Consider the following 17,310-nt stretch of genomic DNA (forward strand, 5'->3'; position numbering starts at 1 on the left):
GAGGGAGCAATGGGACCGGGAAGCCGCAGGTTCCCTCGCAAATCCCCCTCCGTCCCCACGTCGTCTCGCCGGCCGCAGCAGGGGAGCGAGGAGCCGGGCGAGCAGATGGAGGAGTGGAGCTCGCTCTAGGCATCGGGCTTGGCCGGAGAATGGAGGAGCCGCCAAGCGATCGGCTGATTGGAAGAGAAACGCAGAGCGATGGAGGCGGGGGTAGGAGGACGATTTCTCTGCGGGGACTGGCGGCGGCGTATACGCCCGGGTCGGGCGCTGCAGAGCTTGGCTAGCTTTCAACCCGCGCTTGCCGGCTCCAGCCCCGCGCGCCCCCACCCCCAGCCCTCCCGGCGGCTCCGCAGGTGAGTGCGAGCTGGGGGCAAAAAGATCCGAAAGTCTCAACACGCCCGCCCTACCAAAGGAAAAAAAAAAAAAAAAGCATTTTTCCTTTTCTTTTTTTTTTTATTTTCGTGCAGCCCCCAGCGCGGTGGGAGGGAAGGGGTGAGGCTAAGCCGCCCGGAGGAGGCGGAGGGGCCAGGCGAGGCCCGGGTGGCCCGGGAGGCGGCGGCGGCGCCGAGGCGGCTCTGACGGGCGAGCGCTCGGAGCGGCGCTGCGCTGCGCCGAGGCGGGCGGGCGGGCGGGCGGAGCGGGGCGGGCGGAGCGCGGCGCGTGGGGCTCGCCATTAGCCGTCGCTCCGCTTCGCCATCTCGGGCTTTGTCTGGCGACTTGCTGCCCCGGCGTCGGCTGCGGCGGAGCTGCGGCTCGGCTCTTCGGCCCGCCGCACCCCTAAGGTGCCCCTGGCCCGCGCTCCCATTCACACGCTAGGTAAGTGAGCCCCGGCGCCGCCGATTTCGGGGGAGAGGGGTTGCTGAGAGTGGTGGCGGCGCCGATCTCCATGCGCCCGGGCAGGCCTGGGGAGCCATGCCGGGCTGGATTGAACCAGCTCCCAGAGAGGCTCCTCCGCCGGAGCCCGTCGCCCCCTCGCCGTTTGCGGGGTTTAAGGAGCAAAGGAGACTTTTTTTTTTAATTAGCAAGGAGGATATTTTGTAGGGATAATTTTTTTGAAAGTTTCGTGTGTGTGCTGCTCGGCAGCTAGGCGACCGCGAGGCAGGCGCCGAAGCCTGGCGCCGCGATCGGCGTGCGTGCGCCCCGAGCCGGTGGCTACGCTCCGGGGATAAGGGTGGGCGCGGACCGCCCGCTCAGCGAGGCGGGCGAGGGGAGCGTATGAGGGCTGGAGTGGAAGCCCGAATCTGAGCTGGGAAGACTGGGGAGAGAGCTCCGGAGCGGGGCTGCAGCCGACCCCTGAGCCTCCACGGCCGCCTGGGGGCCCTCCGGGCACCCTCTCTGCGGCCGCACCTCGCGCCCTCCCTCCCGCGCCGGCCGAGCCTGTTAGTTCCCCCGCGGGTCTGGCGAGGTCGCTCTCGGCGCCCGCCCGCCCGCCTGCCTCGGCTCCGAGCCCCGCCGCCATCCGGGCGGCTGCGTGTCTCCCTGCCCCGGCCCCCCCCTCCCCGGCGGCAGCCGCCGCCGCCGCCACCACCACTACCACCACCACCACCACCACCACCACCCCCCTCCCCTCCTTCCTTCCCTCCGCCTCGGCCGCCCGGGTCCCCCCAGCTCCCGCCCCTCCTCCCAGCTGCCCCCCGCGGAGCCCGCCCGGGCAGGCTGTGGGAGGGAGCGGAGCCGGCGAGGCGGGCGGGCTGGCGCTCGCTCCCCGGGGGTCGGTGTGCGCTCTACGGGGAAGGACGCGCTCGCTGCCCCGCTTCTCCCGCCCCCCCTCCCGCTCCTCCTCCTTTCTCCCTCCTCCTCCCCGCTCCGGCGGCGGAGGCTGCGGCGGCGGCGGGGGGTGTGCGAGCTGAGGCCGGGGCCGGCGGGCGGGCGGCGGGCGGGCTGCCTGCAGGCGGAGGGCGCTGTGCTTTGTGCTTTTCGCCGCGAGGAGCAGCAGGCAGCAGCCACAGCCGCCGCCGCCACAGCAGCAGCAGCAGCCGCCGCCCCAGCGCCGCCGCCGCCGCCGCCGCCGCCGCCGCGCCCGGAGGAGGAGCCGCTGCCGCCGCGGGAGGGAGCTGCGGCTGTGCCCGGCCGAGCGGGGGAGGGCGCCGCCGCTCAGAGCCGGGGAGGGAGCCGCCGGAGCGGGAAGCCCGGAGGCCGCGCTGCGCCGGGTAACCGAGGCGGCTGAGGACGCGCGCCGGGGTCGGGGCCGGGCGGCGGGGAGCGAGCCGTGGGTGCGATGGACACCCGGAGGAGACCCGGGGCGACCTCCGGGCAGGGGACTGGGCGAGAGAGGACCAGGGCACTGGAGAGGACGCCGAGAACCGGGGGAGGGGAGGGCAGGAAGCGAGGCCCGAGCCGAGCCCCGGCCGCAGGCGGAGGAGCCCGCGCTTCTCCGAGCCGGCAGGCGCAGTTCTCTCCGGCCGCCGGAGGGGGCGGCGGGGCCGGTGAGCGCTGCTCCCCCGCCTCCCGGCCGCCGTCCTCCCGCCCTCTCCTTGGCTCGGCTCCCCGGAGGCCGGGGCGGGGGCGCCGGCGGGGCTGGGCCGCAGGCTCGGGGGAGGAGGCGGTGGTTCCCGCCGTGGTCGCGCCTCTGCGCCGGGCTCCTCCGTGAGCGTCGGGGTGGCTGGGCGGTGGCGGCGCCTCTGGCCGGGGTGGGTGGCTCGGGGGCGGGGGGCAGGCCAGGCCGCTTCTCTCCGGCTGCTCGCCCGCCCAGGCGGGCGGGGACGGCGTCGGGAGCCCGAGGGGGAGGGCGGCGGGAATCCGGATCCGGTCCCCGGGGGCGATGCGGCCGCTGCGCTCCGGGGCCGGCGGCGGCTGCGCTGCGTCCGGGTCCCCGCCGGGTTGCGGAGGCGGGGGGAACCGGCCGGGGGGGAGCGGGAGGAGGAGACTACAGCGCGTGCCCGCTTCCGCGGCCGCGCGCGCCCTTTACCCGCCCTTCCTCCTCCCCCGCCCTGCAGCCTGGGGCCTCCCCGGGGCGGGGCGCACAGAAGAGGAGGAGTTTTTTTTTTTTTTTTTTTTGGCCGGGGTGGGGGAAGGAGGGCGGAGGGCGGGTGCTATAGCTGCACGCGGGAGCTGGGAGCAGTCTCTCGCGTGGGCAGGGGAGGGCGCACGCCGAGGAGCGGGGCTGTAGGGGCTGGGGGGCGGGGGGTGCGTGGTTAGGAGGTAGAGGAGGAGCGCACTCCCACCCCCACCAACTCATTAAGCCTCCTAGAGTCTTGGCTGGGTTTCTCTGAGAGTGTGGGCTTATGTTCCCCTCCCCTTTGGGGGAGGGAGGGATAGACAGTCCCCCACCTCTCAGCCCGCCTGAATGGGGACTGGTGTCTCTTCTAAAGGGTGAGGTGGCTTTGACCCCGGCTTGCCTGGCCAGCACGACCGAGGAGGTGGCTGGACGGCTGGAGAATGAACGGAGAAGCCGACTGCCCCACAGACCTGGAAATGGCCGCCCCCAAAGGCCAAGGTAGGAGCCCCGACCCTCAGGGCTCTTTAACTTAAATCCTCTTTTCTCACGTAGGTCTGCAAGGCCCACTCCCCTTCTAAAGGTTTTCTCCAGTCTGCATTCTCTGAAATGATACGGGAGAGAGCGGCTTGAGTGTCAAACATCCCTTACACTGGGGGTTTGGCTAAACCCAAATTATTTGGCCTTGAACCTATAAACTGTATTTTTCACACTCCATTACCCCCACGTCAGAGGGGGAGAAGGAGGCATATGCAAGTCTTCCTTCTGGGGTTCCCAGTCAGCTCTAGTGTGTCCCCAACAGTGTTCTGGAACGGGAGGGAAGATGAGGAATGTGGAGGAAGGGGGAGATGAGAGGGATTGGGGAGGCTTTTCAGGTTCTTTATTGTTATGAAGGGGACAGTTTTTGGTGAGGCAGGTTGGAGAGAAAGGGTGTTTTGATGGCTTGAGGCCTCAAAGATAAATAATTACACCCTACCCCACCCAGTGGGGATCCAGTGTGTAGGGTGGCAGGGGGTAGGATGAATCTGAGCATCTGGCAATGCCTGTGGGACATTGAGAAGAGAGAGGATTATGGGTTCATGTGACCCATCTGTGGAAACCCTGGCCCAGGTTACCAGATGTAAATACAAGAGCCCTTTTGACTCCTAGCCTTGGATAGCTGTCCTCCCAGCTCACTTTCCAGGGTAGCCACCCTCCAGAGAGGCCTCACTGGAGCTACCTTTCAGTGGCTGGAAATAGCTGGTCCAGACTCCGTTTTCTGCCTGCATGGGGAGTTGGGCTGAGAAGACAACTCAGAATTCTAGGGGAGGGAGCAGAGGGGCGGTGTCTCCCTGGAGCAGGGCCCTGGGAGCGTTTGCCCACCTGCCTGCCTTGCCTCACAGCTGCTCTATATGGTTCTACCATTGGTTTACTTACCCCAAATTCTCCTTTGGTCCTCTTTGAGAGGAGGGGTAGGATGGTGGAATACTCACGCCTCTAACGCTAGTTTCTAGCTCTGCTGGAGAGAAACAACAGCATGGGTTCTTACTGCCCACACCCCTTCCTCCGTCTGCACATTTAGGGTAGCCACCTAGAACTTGGATTGAATTTAGCTTCACGTTTAGATGTGTTGCCTCCCTCCTTCCCTTCCTTCTCCGATAAGCTAGCTGTTCTCCAGCAGTGTCCCAAATCACTGTAGCGTCCTTTCCCCCCACTTCGCTACAGTAAACTGTAACTCGTGTCAGGCTGGCGTGTTAGAAATGATAATAGCTTTGAAGTAAGCCAGACTGGAGTCCAGGTCTGGGTTTCTAGGCCTGATGCTGTCTGGACTGGAGTCCCCACTCTAATCCGTATGGCCATGGCTTTTCCTTAAGGCCAGGCCATGTCTTGTGTATGCCTTCAGATGGGAAATACTCAGGGTCTGGGATGCTCTGGGAAGGAAGGGTTGAGTGCTTAAGGACTGGGGAGCAGATGGGGGCTGGCATGAGCTAGGCATGATGGCTTTTCTTACCCTTCCCCAGACCGCTGGTCCCAGGAAGACATGCTGACTTTGCTGGAATGCATGAAGAACAACCTTCCATCCAATGACAGCTCCAAGTTCAAAACCACCGAGTCACATATGGACTGGGAAAAAGTAGCATTTAAAGACTTTTCTGGAGACATGTGCAAGCTCAAATGGGTGGAGATTTCTAACGAGGTAACGGATCCCCCCCACATGCTTCCTGACACATTCAAACACACATCTACACTTACCCTTGCCTCAATCTTCCTGGTGGAGGAGATGGAACAGAAGTCTATAAACAGGAAGGAAAGAGACTAGGCAAGGTGCTCTTGTGGTCGCCCTTGTGCATTTCGGGAGGTGGCACGGTTGACAGCACTGGCCAAGACTTCTCAGTTCTGCCACTTTCTAGCTGTGTGGCCTTGAATACTTACCGTCTTAGAGCGTCTGTTGCCTGAGCTGTTTGAATGAGGTGCTGACATGAACAACCATTTCGAGGTCAGGCGGTCGCCTTGTTGCTGTCCTGTGCTGTGTACTGACTGCCTGGGCCTCTGTAGTAAGCACAGACCAGTGCCTGGGTGTCTGCCTGGGTGTCAGGGCTGCCTGAGTTGTGTCACTGTCGGCCCCTGCCCTCCTCCTTTGATAACTTCAGTCTAGTGGAAAGTAAAGAAGGCCCGTTGGGAAACAAGGCTTCGTTCCTGGGTGGTGTCCCCCTCTTCGGAACTTCCCCTTCCACTCACCTCCCTTCTTCCTCCAGGTGAGGAAGTTCCGTACGTTGACAGAATTGATCCTCGATGCTCAGGAACACGTTAAAAACCCTTACAAAGGCAAAAAACTCAAGGTGAGTTTCCAGGAGAAGGAGCACAAAGGTTTGGAGAGGCAAGGTCCAAAGAACGGCCAGTGTCTCACCTTGACCATGTCCTTGTTCCTCCTTCCAGAAACACCCGGACTTCCCAAAGAAGCCCCTGACCCCTTATTTCCGCTTTTTCATGGAGAAGCGGGCCAAGTACGCAAAACTCCACCCCGAGATGAGCAACCTGGACCTGACCAAGATTCTGTCCAAGAAATACAAAGAGCTGCCGGAGAAGAAGAAGGTGGGGGGAGGGGGACCAAGGTGCGGGGAGGGAAGAGGCCGGGAGCAGCTGGTATGGTGTAGGTCATCTGTTGGGGGTGGTGAGGGCTTAGACCAAGGGACCTGGCATCGGGGCATGGGTGGGTCAGCTGAGCAGGGTAGGGCCCTGGGCAGCCACACCTGATCACCCTCTCCCAGGCCCACACACTGTCCGGCGTGGGCACTGCTGCAGGTGTAACCCTGACGGAGGCAGGCAAAACCCGTAGTGTTCTTTCACACACACGTCCTCACTGTTAGGCCTGCAGAGCTGTTCACTTCCGCTATTTCCCCACACGGTCTCGTTTGATGCTTGTAGAGGTAACCCCGGGAAACTGGGTTCTCCTGATTTTGTGGGCAATGAACGGGGGTGCAGGAGGGTATCGTGTCCCAGGACTCCGGTTTAGTGTTCAGGTTCCCTGCCTAGTGCTTTTCCCACTGCCACGTCCACAGGTTACATGGGCAGGCTTCCCCTTGCACACATTGTCCCTCGTGGCCTCACGCTCTCCCAGACCCTCAAGCCCGTTAACCTTGGGCAGGGGCTGCCCAGCCTCCCAGGCAGGGGTGGACACAGCACAGTGAGATCATGCAGTACCTTGCAGAGATAGACAGCAGAGCACTGCAGCTGGGACACGAGTGAGGTGGGGTGGGGAGAGAGGCCCACACACAGAGGAGATGCTACGTGGTGAGATGGAGCCAGGGAGAGATGTTGGCAAGGGGCAGCAGAAGAGACAAGAGGGCACATTTATTTGCTGGGAGAGGACACAGAGTTGCAGGCAACCAGCTCTCGGGAGGGCACCAGCGCGGGGAGTAGCCCTCTTCCTGGTCTGCACACCCTGGCTTCGGGCTCACGTGGCCTGTTCTGTACCCAGAAAAGGAGCTAGCTTGGCTGGGTAGATCCGGCTGTCTGCAACTACTGCTTGAGCCAAGCCGGAGTATGAATCGCTGGAGCTATTCTTGACCCCTACGATGGGGCCGTCACAGAACTGACTGTACACATAACACCGAGACATTTCCACGGGGTGGGAGGGAGAGGCAGAGGGTCTCAGGTTCAGGGAGGGATAGAAGAAACTCCGTGGTAGAGTGGACAGAGTGCCGGCCCAGGGGACACAGGCCTTGAGCCTGTTCTCCTGGCTACCGCTGAATCGCTGTGTATGGGCCCTTCGGTAAGTTACTTCAGTCCTTCCGGCCTGGTCTTGATCTGAGGTGTGGAGAGCGAGCCTGGTCTGGGTGGTGCCTTCCGGCTGCCAAAGCTGCTGTCTTGTGTGAGGAGGGCTGCGGCGGGGGCTGAGCGGGCTGGGTTCTGCTCCCGGTTTTCTGTGGGAACCTCGGAGGGAAGTGGAGCTGCCTCACTTCTTGCGCCTGATGAGAGGCAGGGCTTGCGCTCAGTCAGTTTGAGACCCTGGCCTCCTCCAGTGCTAACTCATTTGTGAATCTGGGAAGAAGAGGGATAAAGGAAAGATGGACGTTGAGTGGGAGCCAGGACAGGATGTAGATGAGGAAGGGAAAGAGACAGGCTGGAAAGGAAGTCAGAGTGAGGGGTGTGGAGAGGCAGGAAGGATACCAGGCTGGAGGTGGGATGGTGGGAAGGGAGGACCAGGCTGATAGAAGCCGGTGCAGGCGAAGGAAGGGAAGCCAAACAGCAAAGGAGAATGACGGGGCTGGGGGAGGGAGGGCTCAAGGAGCCAAAGAGCCAGGAGCCTGGAAGAAGGGATCAGAGGCAGGAAAGGTGGCAATGACTGAGGAAGGGGGTGGGGGTGGGGATGGTGTCAGGATCGCCAAGGACAGCCAGGGACCCAAAGGTAGCAGATGGGGGGAAAGAAGCCAGATCCAGGAATTCACTCTGGGTTCCCTTCAATGCGATCTCCCTTTGGAGCAGGACTCAGCCTGCCGCTTGCCCTGTGGGCCACCTCTGAGGGGGCAGATTACTATCAGCTGCCCCAGACACGGGAGGAGAGCGCGACAGGAGCAAGGCCTACACCTTCTCCTGACTCTCCCTGGGAGTGTCCTGGCGTTGGGGAAAGGCAGAGGGGTAGTGTTGCGGGGAGTCCCAGCCCTGTCGCTGCTTACTGTGTGACTGGATAATGCCATGTCCCCTTCCTGGGACTCTTTCCCTTTCTTAAAGGGAGGGGATAGGATGTAGGATGTGTTCTGGGAGACGCCTGTAGCTCCCGCTGTCTGGGCTACGGTTGAGTTCCCCATCCTCAGCCCGCTGGAAGGCAGACCGCCATCCCTTTCCTGCTCATGACATCCTCTGTATACATCACCAACTGGGAGGCAGAATAGCTAGCAAGGAGGACTTAGTGGGTTTTGTAGCTCAGGCCTTGGGTTGTGGATGACCCCGTCACCTCCTCCCCCCAGATGAAATATATTCAGGACTTCCAGAGGGAGAAACAGGAGTTTGAGCGAAACCTCGCCCGATTCAGGTAAGGCAGTGGAGCCCAGAGGAGGGCCACAGGGTGCTGGGTGCGGCAGGAGAGGGTAGCAATGGCCAGAACCTGGCACTTGAGGCACGGAAGAGGGATGGGTCACCTGTAGACCCTAATGGCTTAGGTTCAAGGGGAGGGACCGGAGCTGATAGGCCAGCTGATAGGCCAAGGAGCCTGGGTGGGTGGGGCAGCTAGCTTGGGTCTGCCCTGGCAGGATCCCCTCCCCGCATTGACTGTTGCTCCCCGTGCCCTGGCTAGGGAGGATCACCCAGACCTAATCCAGAACGCCAAGAAGTCGGACATCCCTGAGAAGCCCAAAACCCCCCAGCAGCTGTGGTACACCCACGAGAAGAAGGTGTACCTCAAAGTGCGGCCAGACGTGAGTGTCCGGCCAGGGGGTGGCAGGGAGGGCGCACGGTAGTGGCAAGGGGGAGCCGCGCCAGATCGGCCGGGCACGGTGCAGGGGAGCAGGAGAGGAGGCCCCTCCCCAGGGGTGGGCTGCATGGACAGGGCCTGGGCCAGCTGGCGTGCGAGTGTGTGCATGTGTGCGTGTGTGAGCCTGTCCCTTTGCACCCAGGCGGGACCCCCCGCCCCGCCCCGCCCCACCCCCGCCGCCTCTCTGCCTTCCCCTCCCGGCCTGTGGGGGACACTCTCGTGACCTCCTGTGGCCCGAGGGGGCGGGGGCCTCTGTGTCCCCTCCCCTGCCCCTCCCCCTGCCCCTGGCTGCCTGTGTGTGTCTGACGGCTTTTGGTTTGCAGGCCACTACGAAGGAGGTGAAGGACTCCCTGGGGAAGCAGTGGTCTCAGCTCTCGGACAAAAAGAGGCTGAAATGGATTCATAAGGCCCTGGAGCAGCGGAAGGAGTACGAGGTTAGGCTTCCGCTGCGCTCCTCCCCGCCCGGCTCTTCACGAGCCTCTGCCCTCTGACTCTGCGGCCTCTGCACTCTGCGGCAGGCGGTCTCTCCCCGTCCTACCGCTGAGGGAGGGGCCTTCGGGCCCCTCACCTCTGCCCCTACCTTCCCCGCCCCGCCCCCCCCATGAGATCTCAGGCTAGGGCAGGGCAGGGCACCACGTCTCGGGTGACACAGCAGACACGCGGCCACCCCCCAGCTTTGCTCCCTGCCTCCCCTTCCCAGCGGCTCTCCCCCACCCCCCCGGCCCCAGCTAACCCCACACCCCGTTGCCCTCCATCCCCCCCCCACCCCCGCCTTGCTCTGCAGGAGATTATGCGTGACTATATCCAGAAGCACCCCGAGCTCAACATCAGTGAGGAGGGCATCACCAAGTCCACCCTCACCAAGGCCGAACGCCAGCTCAAGGACAAGTTTGACGGGCGACCCACCAAGCCACCTCCGTGAGCGCTGCCCTGGGGTGGGTGGGCGAGTGGGCAGCTAGGGAGCCGGGCTGGGGAAGGGCCTCAGCCCAGGCTCTGGAAGTGAGGGGGCTGCCGCCCTGGGCCTCCCAGGTCGCTCACAGGGCCGCTCCTCCCTTGCTGCCGGTTGTGACAGGAACAGCTACTCGCTGTACTGCGCAGAGCTGATGGCCAACATGAAGGACGTGCCCAGCACAGAGCGCATGGTGCTGTGCAGCCAGCAGTGGAAGCTGCTGTCCCAGAAGGAGAAGGACGCCTACCACAAGAAGTGCGACCAGGTGAGCTGTGGCAGGGGCCAGCCCTGGAGAGGGAGGACTCCTGGAGGGCCTTGGGGTTTTGAAGCATGAGGTCTGACCCCTGGGCACCTGCTTCAGACATGGTGTGGTGCTAGGCTTAGCATCTGGGCTGATCCAGGCAGATTCTCGGGCCTCGCGCTTGCCATCTATGGAGGGAGACTAGGCCCTGTCCAGGCTCTGGAAGGTCTGCTGAGGGCTACTGTTTGTCCCCTGAGCATGGGAGGGTCTCCCGTGAGGCTGCCCCCGTACTGACCCTGACTCCCCTTCCTTCCCCAGAAAAAGAAAGATTATGAGGTGGAACTGCTCCGTTTTCTAGAGGTGAGTGTTCCTTTCGGGAGGGCAGCGGGCAGAGAGAGGCCGGGGAATTGGTGAGCAGCGCCCTTAAGACAACCAGGAAGCAGCCTGGGGACCAGACATTCAGCCCCGTGGTGCCCCTTCTCCCCAAGCAGAGCCTGCCTGAGGAGGAGCAGCAGCGGGTCCTGGGGGAGGAGAAGATGTTGAACATCAACAAGAAGCAAGCCACCAGCCCAGCCTCCAAGAAGCCCTCCCAGGAAGGGGGCAAGGTGGGCAGGGGGCACGACCAAGCAGGTCCTGGGGGAGGGGGGGAGGCGGGGTTCCCCTTGAGCACCCCGTGGACCCCGACCCTCTTTGCACATCTACAAGGGTGGCTCGGAGAAGCCCAAGAGGCCCGTGTCAGCCATGTTCATCTTCTCGGAAGAAAAGCGGCGGCAGCTGCAGGAAGAGCGGCCTGAGCTTTCAGAGAGCGAGCTGACCCGCCTGCTGGCCCGCATGTGGAACGACCTGTCAGAGAAGAAAAAGGTCAGGCTTGCAAGACCGGAGGGGCTGCCGGGCAGAGTCTGGGCTGCTTCTCCCCTGGGGGCTAGCCGTACTTCCTCACCCCGCCCCAGGTGTGTGTGGGGGGTGAGCCGCAAGGGTGCCTGGGCGCAGATGGTGGGGCTGGGAACCCAGCGAGCCGGAAGGCGGGAAGCTGTCAGCTGTGGGCTGTGAGCTCCCTGGGGAGCAGGGCCGCTGGGCGGCTTGTGCCCCAGGCTGGAGACATCTGCACCGGCCCACGCCTCTGCTCACCCCACCCTTGCCGGTGGCGGTGGCGGGGAGAGCCTTCAACTGCTGGACGAGCCACGTGCGCCCCCTGGGGGTGGCCGGAAGGCTGACGCCTCTGCCGCCCCTCCGCAGGCCAAGTACAAGGCCCGGGAGGCCGCACTGAAGGCCCAGTCAGAGAGGAAGCCGGGCAAGCTGCCAGAGTCGCCCAAAAGAGCCGAGGAGATCTGGCAACAGAGTGTCATCGGCGACTACCTGGCCCGCTTCAAGGTGGCAGGCAGTGGGAAAGGGGTTGTTCGGGGTGTTTTCTTTTCTTTCTTTTCTTTTTCTTTCTTTTGGCGGGGGGGGGTGTGTGTGTGTTGTTTTTCTGCTTTTTCCATTTTCTTTTTCTTTCTTTTTTTTTTCTGGATAAGTAGTTGCTTTATTATTAATTTCATAGGAAAGGGGTTGTTCTGCCACCGCCCATGCAGACCCGCTCCAGCCCTAGGTGACCCTTCCCACAGCTGACACCCCTGTCTGTCCCCAGAACGACCGGGAGAAGGCCTTGAAAGCCATGGAGATGACTTGGAACAACATGGAAAAGAAGGAGAAACTAATGTGGATCAAGAAGGCGGCCGAAGACCAAAAGCGATACGAGGTAGAAAGAGGGCTTCTGGTTAGCGCGGTGGGGCAGGATGGAGCTGGGGCACCTCTCTCCACTTAAAACTCAGGAGCACCCTGCTGGGTGGGCGGCTTTCCTCACTGCGTGGGACTTGGAGCCAGAAGTCCCAGCTTGGGTTGTGTGACCCTAAGTAAGTCTCTTAACTTCCTTGTGTGAGCCTCAGTGACGCATCACTGAAACGAGGGCAGTGATGCTAGTCGTGTGAGTGCAGTTATGAAAGCACTTTCAGACGGCAGTGCCTGTCTGACACAGGTGTGAGTTGTTAGGAAGTTGCTCCTTGGCTGTGCCTCAGTTTCTCCTCCTTCCTGGTACACAAAAGGAGAGTCAGATGGCATGGGGCAGGCGGGAGGGTGAGTGTGACCTTTCCGGGTGTCCCCATAGAGAGAGCTGAGTGAGAGGCGGGCACCCCCGGCTGCTGCAAACTCATCCAAGAAGATGAAGTTCCAGGGAGAACCCAAGAAGCCTCCCATGTGAGTCCGGGGGCTGGAGTTCACCCTAGGGATGGGGAGGGTCAGGGCAGGACGGCCGCTTGGTTGGTCTCCTGACCTTCCCTGCAACACCCCCGCCTCCCAGGAACGGTTACCAGAAGTTCTCCCAGGAGCTTCTGTCCAATGGGCAGCTGAACCACCTGCCACTGAAGGAGCGCATGGTGGAGATTGGCAGCCGCTGGCAGCGCATCTCCCAGAGCCAGAAGGAGCACTACAAAAAGCAGGCCGAGGAGCAGCAGAAGCAGTACAAAGTGCACCTGGACCTCTGGGTCAAGGTGAGAGGGCCGGGGGACCCTAGGAAGGAAGACGGAAGCATTGTGGTGGCTGGTCTGCATTCATGATTTCATTCAGTGTCCCAGCAGTCCTTCAGGGTAATGATTACTATCAAAGATAAGGGAACCAAGGCTCAGAGAGGTTAAGTAACTTAGCCAAGGTCACACAGCTAGTGAGTGGGACAATCCAAATCAGACTGCCTTTTCCTCCCTCCAGCTGGGACCAGGGGACCTCTCCTAGACTCTGGCTCAGCCCCTAGCCTCTGAGCTTCCTTTCTGTGCCTTGCTTGAGCAGTCAGATCTGTAAAGTGGGGAGAGTCACTGGTGTCCTCCCCGGCCACCCAGGCAGGTTGGCCAAGGACCCAGGAAATTAGCAGGGTTTAAGTGTTTCAGAAGTCTGGTGAGCCCCACTGCATTGGCAGTGGCTCTGGACTTGGCTTCTGGGGAGGAGTGATGCAGCCAGGCTATGGAAGTCATCGTGAGGGGCTTCTCTGAGCTGAGGAAGACCCTGAATCTGGCGCCTCCATTTGGGTAGAGTAACAGGACAGACGTGAAAACCAACAGTCCTAGGACAGGGTAGCTTAGAAAAGGCTTCAGGGCATCTTAAGCAGAAACACTGAGCTGTGTTCTCAGGTCCCTGGGGTTCTCTGCAGAGACCCAAGGTATGGGGAGACTGGGATGGGCGAAGGTGGGATGGTGGGCAGTGCTCAGCCCACTGCCTGGCACTTGGCCAGCATGCTCAGTCAGCAGTGGTTTGGGTCATGTTCCAACCCTCACCTCCTTCTCTGTCTCCCCCAGAGTCTGTCTCCGCAGGACCGTGCAGCATATAAAGAGTACATCTCGAATGTGAGTCTGGGAGCGGGCTGGTGTTGGGATAAGGAGGGAACTTGGGCGGGGCGGTGGGTGTTTAGAACTCACGGCTGCTCCCTTTGCCCACGTCCCCATCCTCTCCTACAGAAACGTAAGAGCATGACCAAGCTGCGAGGCCCGAACCCCAAGTCCAGCCGGACGACCCTGCAGTCTAAGTCGGTAAGGAGCCCCTCTCAGAAGCGGGACCGGGAGCGGGGGGTCCGCGGTGCCCGGAGTGGTGTGGCAGGGACCACTGATGCGCTTCCGTCCCTCCAAGGAGTCTGAGGATGACGATGAAGAGGATGAAGAGGAGGAGGAGGAGGAGGAGGAGGAGGAAGATGATGAGAACGGGGACTCCTCTGAGGACGGTGGGGACTCCTCCGAATCCAGCAGCGAGGATGAGAGCGAGGATGGGGATGAGGTGGGATGGACGGGGCCCAGTGGGAGGGGAGAGTGGGGCCCCGCCAGGACGGCCACCTGGTGACTGCACACTCCTTGCCTCGCAGAACGAGGAGGACGACGACGACGAGGACGACGACGAGGACGACGACGAGGATGAGGACAACGAGTCCGAGGGCAGCAGCTCCAGCTCCTCCTCCTCGGGGGACTCCTCGGACTCTGACTCCAACTGAGGCTCAGCCCCACCCGGGGCTCCCCTCCCCGACTGACCACCTTTGTTTCTCCCCCATGTTCTGTCCCCTGCCCCTTGGCCTCCCCCACTTTCTTTCTTTCCTTTTTTTTTTTTTTTTTTAAAAAAAAAAACAAAATACGGTGGGGGGAGGCACTGGAGGCGCCCAGGCCAGAACTCTTCGGCCTCAGAGACATCAGCCCTGGGGGGCCCTCCAGGGAGCACAACCATCAGACTGAGCCACCACTGGACCGGCCCAGCCCACCCCCCTCTGCACTTGCGGTTCCGGCATGGACAATGGACCTGGGAGTGGGATGGGGGGGTGGGTCCCAAAGAGTTCAGTGAGGCCCCCTACACCTGCAGCCCAACCCAAGGGAGGGTGGAAGCTTGGGAAAGACCCCTTTCTTTCCAGAGGGGCTTGCAGCCTGGACCCCTACGTTGGAACTGGAGGCAGGGAACATGGGAGAGGAGGGGCGGGCGCCTATGGGAAAATAGGCACTGCCCCATGGCCCTCTCCTGCCCCCTGCGGGAAGGAGCTGCCTGGACCCACTCACGGCGGGGAGGGGGCAGAAGTGTTTTTTATATATGTGTATATATTTTTTTTTTTTAAGCTCTGAGCTGTCAACGAGACGTTTCCTACCGACCTCGGCTGCCGTCTCTGTTGTCATTTCTGGGAGAGGGAGGGTTTAGGGGGTAGGTTTGGGACTTTTTTAAAACGGTCTTGATGCGTATGGAAAAGTGTATGTGCGCGTGTGTGTGTGCGTGCGTGTGCGTGTGCGGCCTATACATAGCATGGGTGCACCTGTGGATGTGTGCAAAGGCACATGTGCATTTGTGTGTGTAAGAGAGAAGGGGGCGCCCACCTCAGTGTGTGAAACTGGTAAAAGGGTTGGTGAGGGCCAGGGAGACGTTGATCCTGGTGGGGATGGGCCGGGGTGGCCCCTTTCTCCATATCTTCTGCTTTGCTTGATCTCTAATTCAATTTGGGGGGGTGTACTGAAGCCACTCTGATGTTTCCTGTACTGGTTTCCCTCTGGCAGGGTCATTGGAGCTACTGCTAGTCTCCAGTACCCAGCAGGACTGTGGGGAGGGGGAACGGACCAGGTGAAGCTTAAAGCTTTGATTTGGTGGGAAAGGCCCCTGCAGCTCATCTGAGGGGTCACCCAGCCACCCTGGGCCCTGAACCTGGCCTTCAAGAAATGTGTTGGAAGCTCTTAACTTACACATCCCTCCTGTCTTTGCCCCTGCATATCCTGCAGCTGCCCCACGCCTGTTTTCCTTTGATTTCTCAGGTGTGCTCCCTTCCCCGCCCCACCTCCCCAAATCCACAGCTTTGGGAAGAGGTCTGCAAAAGCTGCTTTTGCAAGCTGTCCTCCTAAGCCTTCCCAGCCATCCCCCTCGTTTTGGTACCTGATTCCCAGATTCTTCATAAGCCAAGCCACCTTGCCTCTGTGGGTTTAATTTTTGTTGGTTTGTTTTTTATTAAATTTTGGCTTCTCTCTTTTTAAAAAAAAAAACAATCACATCAGTGACCTATTTAATTGGGGCTTTGTGCATTTCCACCTTCCCCTCCGAATGGAAGCCAAGGGATGGGGAAGAATGGGAACTCTACCTAGGAGGTGGGATGGGAAAGGTAGGTCCCCTTCCCAGAGGAAGGCAGACCATCTGCTTTGCCTTAGCCATGGTGCTGTGGGGGGGAGGGGGTGGCTAGGGAGGGACACTCCCCACTCCTACTCCCCTTTGTCCGGATCCTGGAATTAGGTACAGGGGTCCGTAAGGTTCTATTTCTTCCCAAGAGCCCCTGCAAAGAACCCCATTACCCTGAGTGCCCCTGCGCTGTTGTTTTAGCGGAATGTGTTTTCATTTAAAAACAACTTTGAATGGGGCACTTTTTTTTTTTTCCTGTTTTAAAATTTGAAAAATTCTTACAGTACGAACAGGGCTGTGGTGGGGGGGGAGTTAGTGCTGTGAGAGGTGACTCGGTGCATTTTGGCACTGGGATGGGACGGCTGGGGTGGGAGGACCCTCACTCCCACCCCACCTCCCGGTTTTTTCCTAATATTTAAGAAGTGTTTTTGTAGGTTTCAACAACAACTGCAACTTGAATTTGCATCATGGGAGGTGGGAGGGAATGGCTTAGAGGTGTCTGCCTAAGCTGAAGGCCAACTGTGGAAGTTTTGTTTTCCCTTTTTTTGTACAATAAAGTAAAAAACAAAGATTTGACTGCTGTCTGATCACTGGACTCAATGAAGGGCGAGTAGAGACAGGGGCGACCGGACAGTCTCAATGTGGAAAGACCCTTGAAGCCAGCTTGTTTGCCCCTTCTTTCTAGAACGATCTTCCTCATCCCTGACAATTCCGTAGGCAGCCTGCCTTCACATTGTTTCGTGCTACTGTTCTTGCACTTTCTCAATTCAGTTTGTTCACCTCGGGTTGTCAGACCACTAAGGCCTGAGAATTTGGGAAACAGATACATTATTTTCTCCTGGAATGCACTGCCTTGAAAAACAGAGGTGATGAATGAACCATTAGGGTCAGGGGTGTTCACCATGGTCATGCAAGGGCTTATCTTTGGGAGTTGGGGTAACCCTCCCACCTTGAGCCCTCAGCCTCACCAGGGTTAGGAATGACTTTCCTAATGACCCAGACCTCTGATGGGAAGTGGGCTGGGCTGAGATGACTTGCTCTCTGATGTTAAGGAAGGCAGCCTTCCCTCCACAAGCCTTGGCTGGGTTCCTGCAACCACCAAGGGCTAACGACCCAGGGCCATCTAAGACCTCTCCCTTCACCCCACACCCCTCTCTCACTCTTGGCCAAACTTCTGAAAAGCTCCTTGCCCCTCATGGTCTCCCATTTCCTCACCTCCCACCCACTATTCCCCTGAGGTGACTCGCTGAGGTCACCAACATGTTCATCAGTTACACCCAGTGGACACTTGTCTCTTTTTTTAAAAATTTAATTTGGCTGCTCTGGGTCTTAGTTGCGGCACAAGGGATCTTTTAGTTGTGGCATGTGGATTCTTAGTTGCGGCATGTGGGATCTACTTCCCTGACCAGGGATTGAACCTGGGCCTCATGCATTGGGAGTGTGGAGTCTTAACCATTGGACCACCAGGGAAGTCCCACTTGCCTGTCTCTTGACTTCTTGGTCTACTCTGCTGGCATCTGCTCCTCCTCATTCTTTTTTTTTTTTTTTAATAAGGGATTGATTTTATTTCTTTTTTTAATATTTATTTT

The 17,310-nt window shown here is 60.2% G+C and overlaps 1 protein-coding gene across 9 annotated transcripts; it reads left to right on the forward strand.

Moving 5' to 3' along the window:
* The first annotated feature begins 213 nt into the window (after positions 1–213).
* Positions 214–16,297, forward strand: UBTF (upstream binding transcription factor). 9 transcript variants are annotated; one of them, XM_033416957.2, is made up of 21 exons: positions 214–353; positions 3,312–3,436; positions 4,936–5,111; positions 5,671–5,754; positions 5,852–6,007; positions 8,383–8,447; positions 8,709–8,829; positions 9,209–9,319; positions 9,670–9,803; positions 9,958–10,099; positions 10,394–10,435; positions 10,567–10,680; positions 10,781–10,936; positions 11,312–11,446; positions 11,703–11,813; positions 12,219–12,307; positions 12,411–12,600; positions 13,396–13,443; positions 13,555–13,626; positions 13,724–13,867; positions 13,953–16,297. In XM_033416957.2, exons 2-21 carry the CDS (start codon positions 3,379–3,381, stop codon positions 14,076–14,078), a joined length of 2,274 nt encoding a protein of 757 aa, XP_033272848.1. In that variant the 5' UTR covers positions 214–353; positions 3,312–3,378; the 3' UTR covers positions 14,079–16,297. The 9 variants fall into 9 exon arrangements, with proteins under 9 accessions (XP_033272848.1, XP_033272852.1, XP_033272851.1 ...); XM_033416956.2 differs by lacking the exon at positions 214–353 and adding an exon at positions 536–816; XM_012539161.3 differs by lacking the exon at positions 214–353 and adding an exon at positions 2,011–2,150.
* Positions 16,298–17,310: the final 1,013 nt, after the last annotated feature.

Source organism: Orcinus orca, chromosome 19, assembly GCF_937001465.1.
Source record: "Orcinus orca chromosome 19, mOrcOrc1.1, whole genome shotgun sequence".
Lineage (NCBI taxonomy): Eukaryota > Metazoa > Chordata > Mammalia > Artiodactyla > Delphinidae > Orcinus > Orcinus orca.

Excerpts from the sequence above, each read along its gene's own strand:
- UBTF (XM_033416957.2), top strand. The coding sequence starts at position 3,379 with ATGAACGGAGAAGCCGACTGCCCCACAGACCTGGAAATGGCCGCCCCC. Across the intron at positions 8,830-9,208 it reads ACCTCAAAGTGCGGCCAGAC|GCCACTACGAAGGAGGTGAA; the intron begins GTGAGTGTCCGG and ends TTTGGTTTGCAG. Across the intron at positions 13,444-13,554 it reads ATAAAGAGTACATCTCGAAT|AAACGTAAGAGCATGACCAA; the intron begins GTGAGTCTGGGA and ends CCTCTCCTACAG.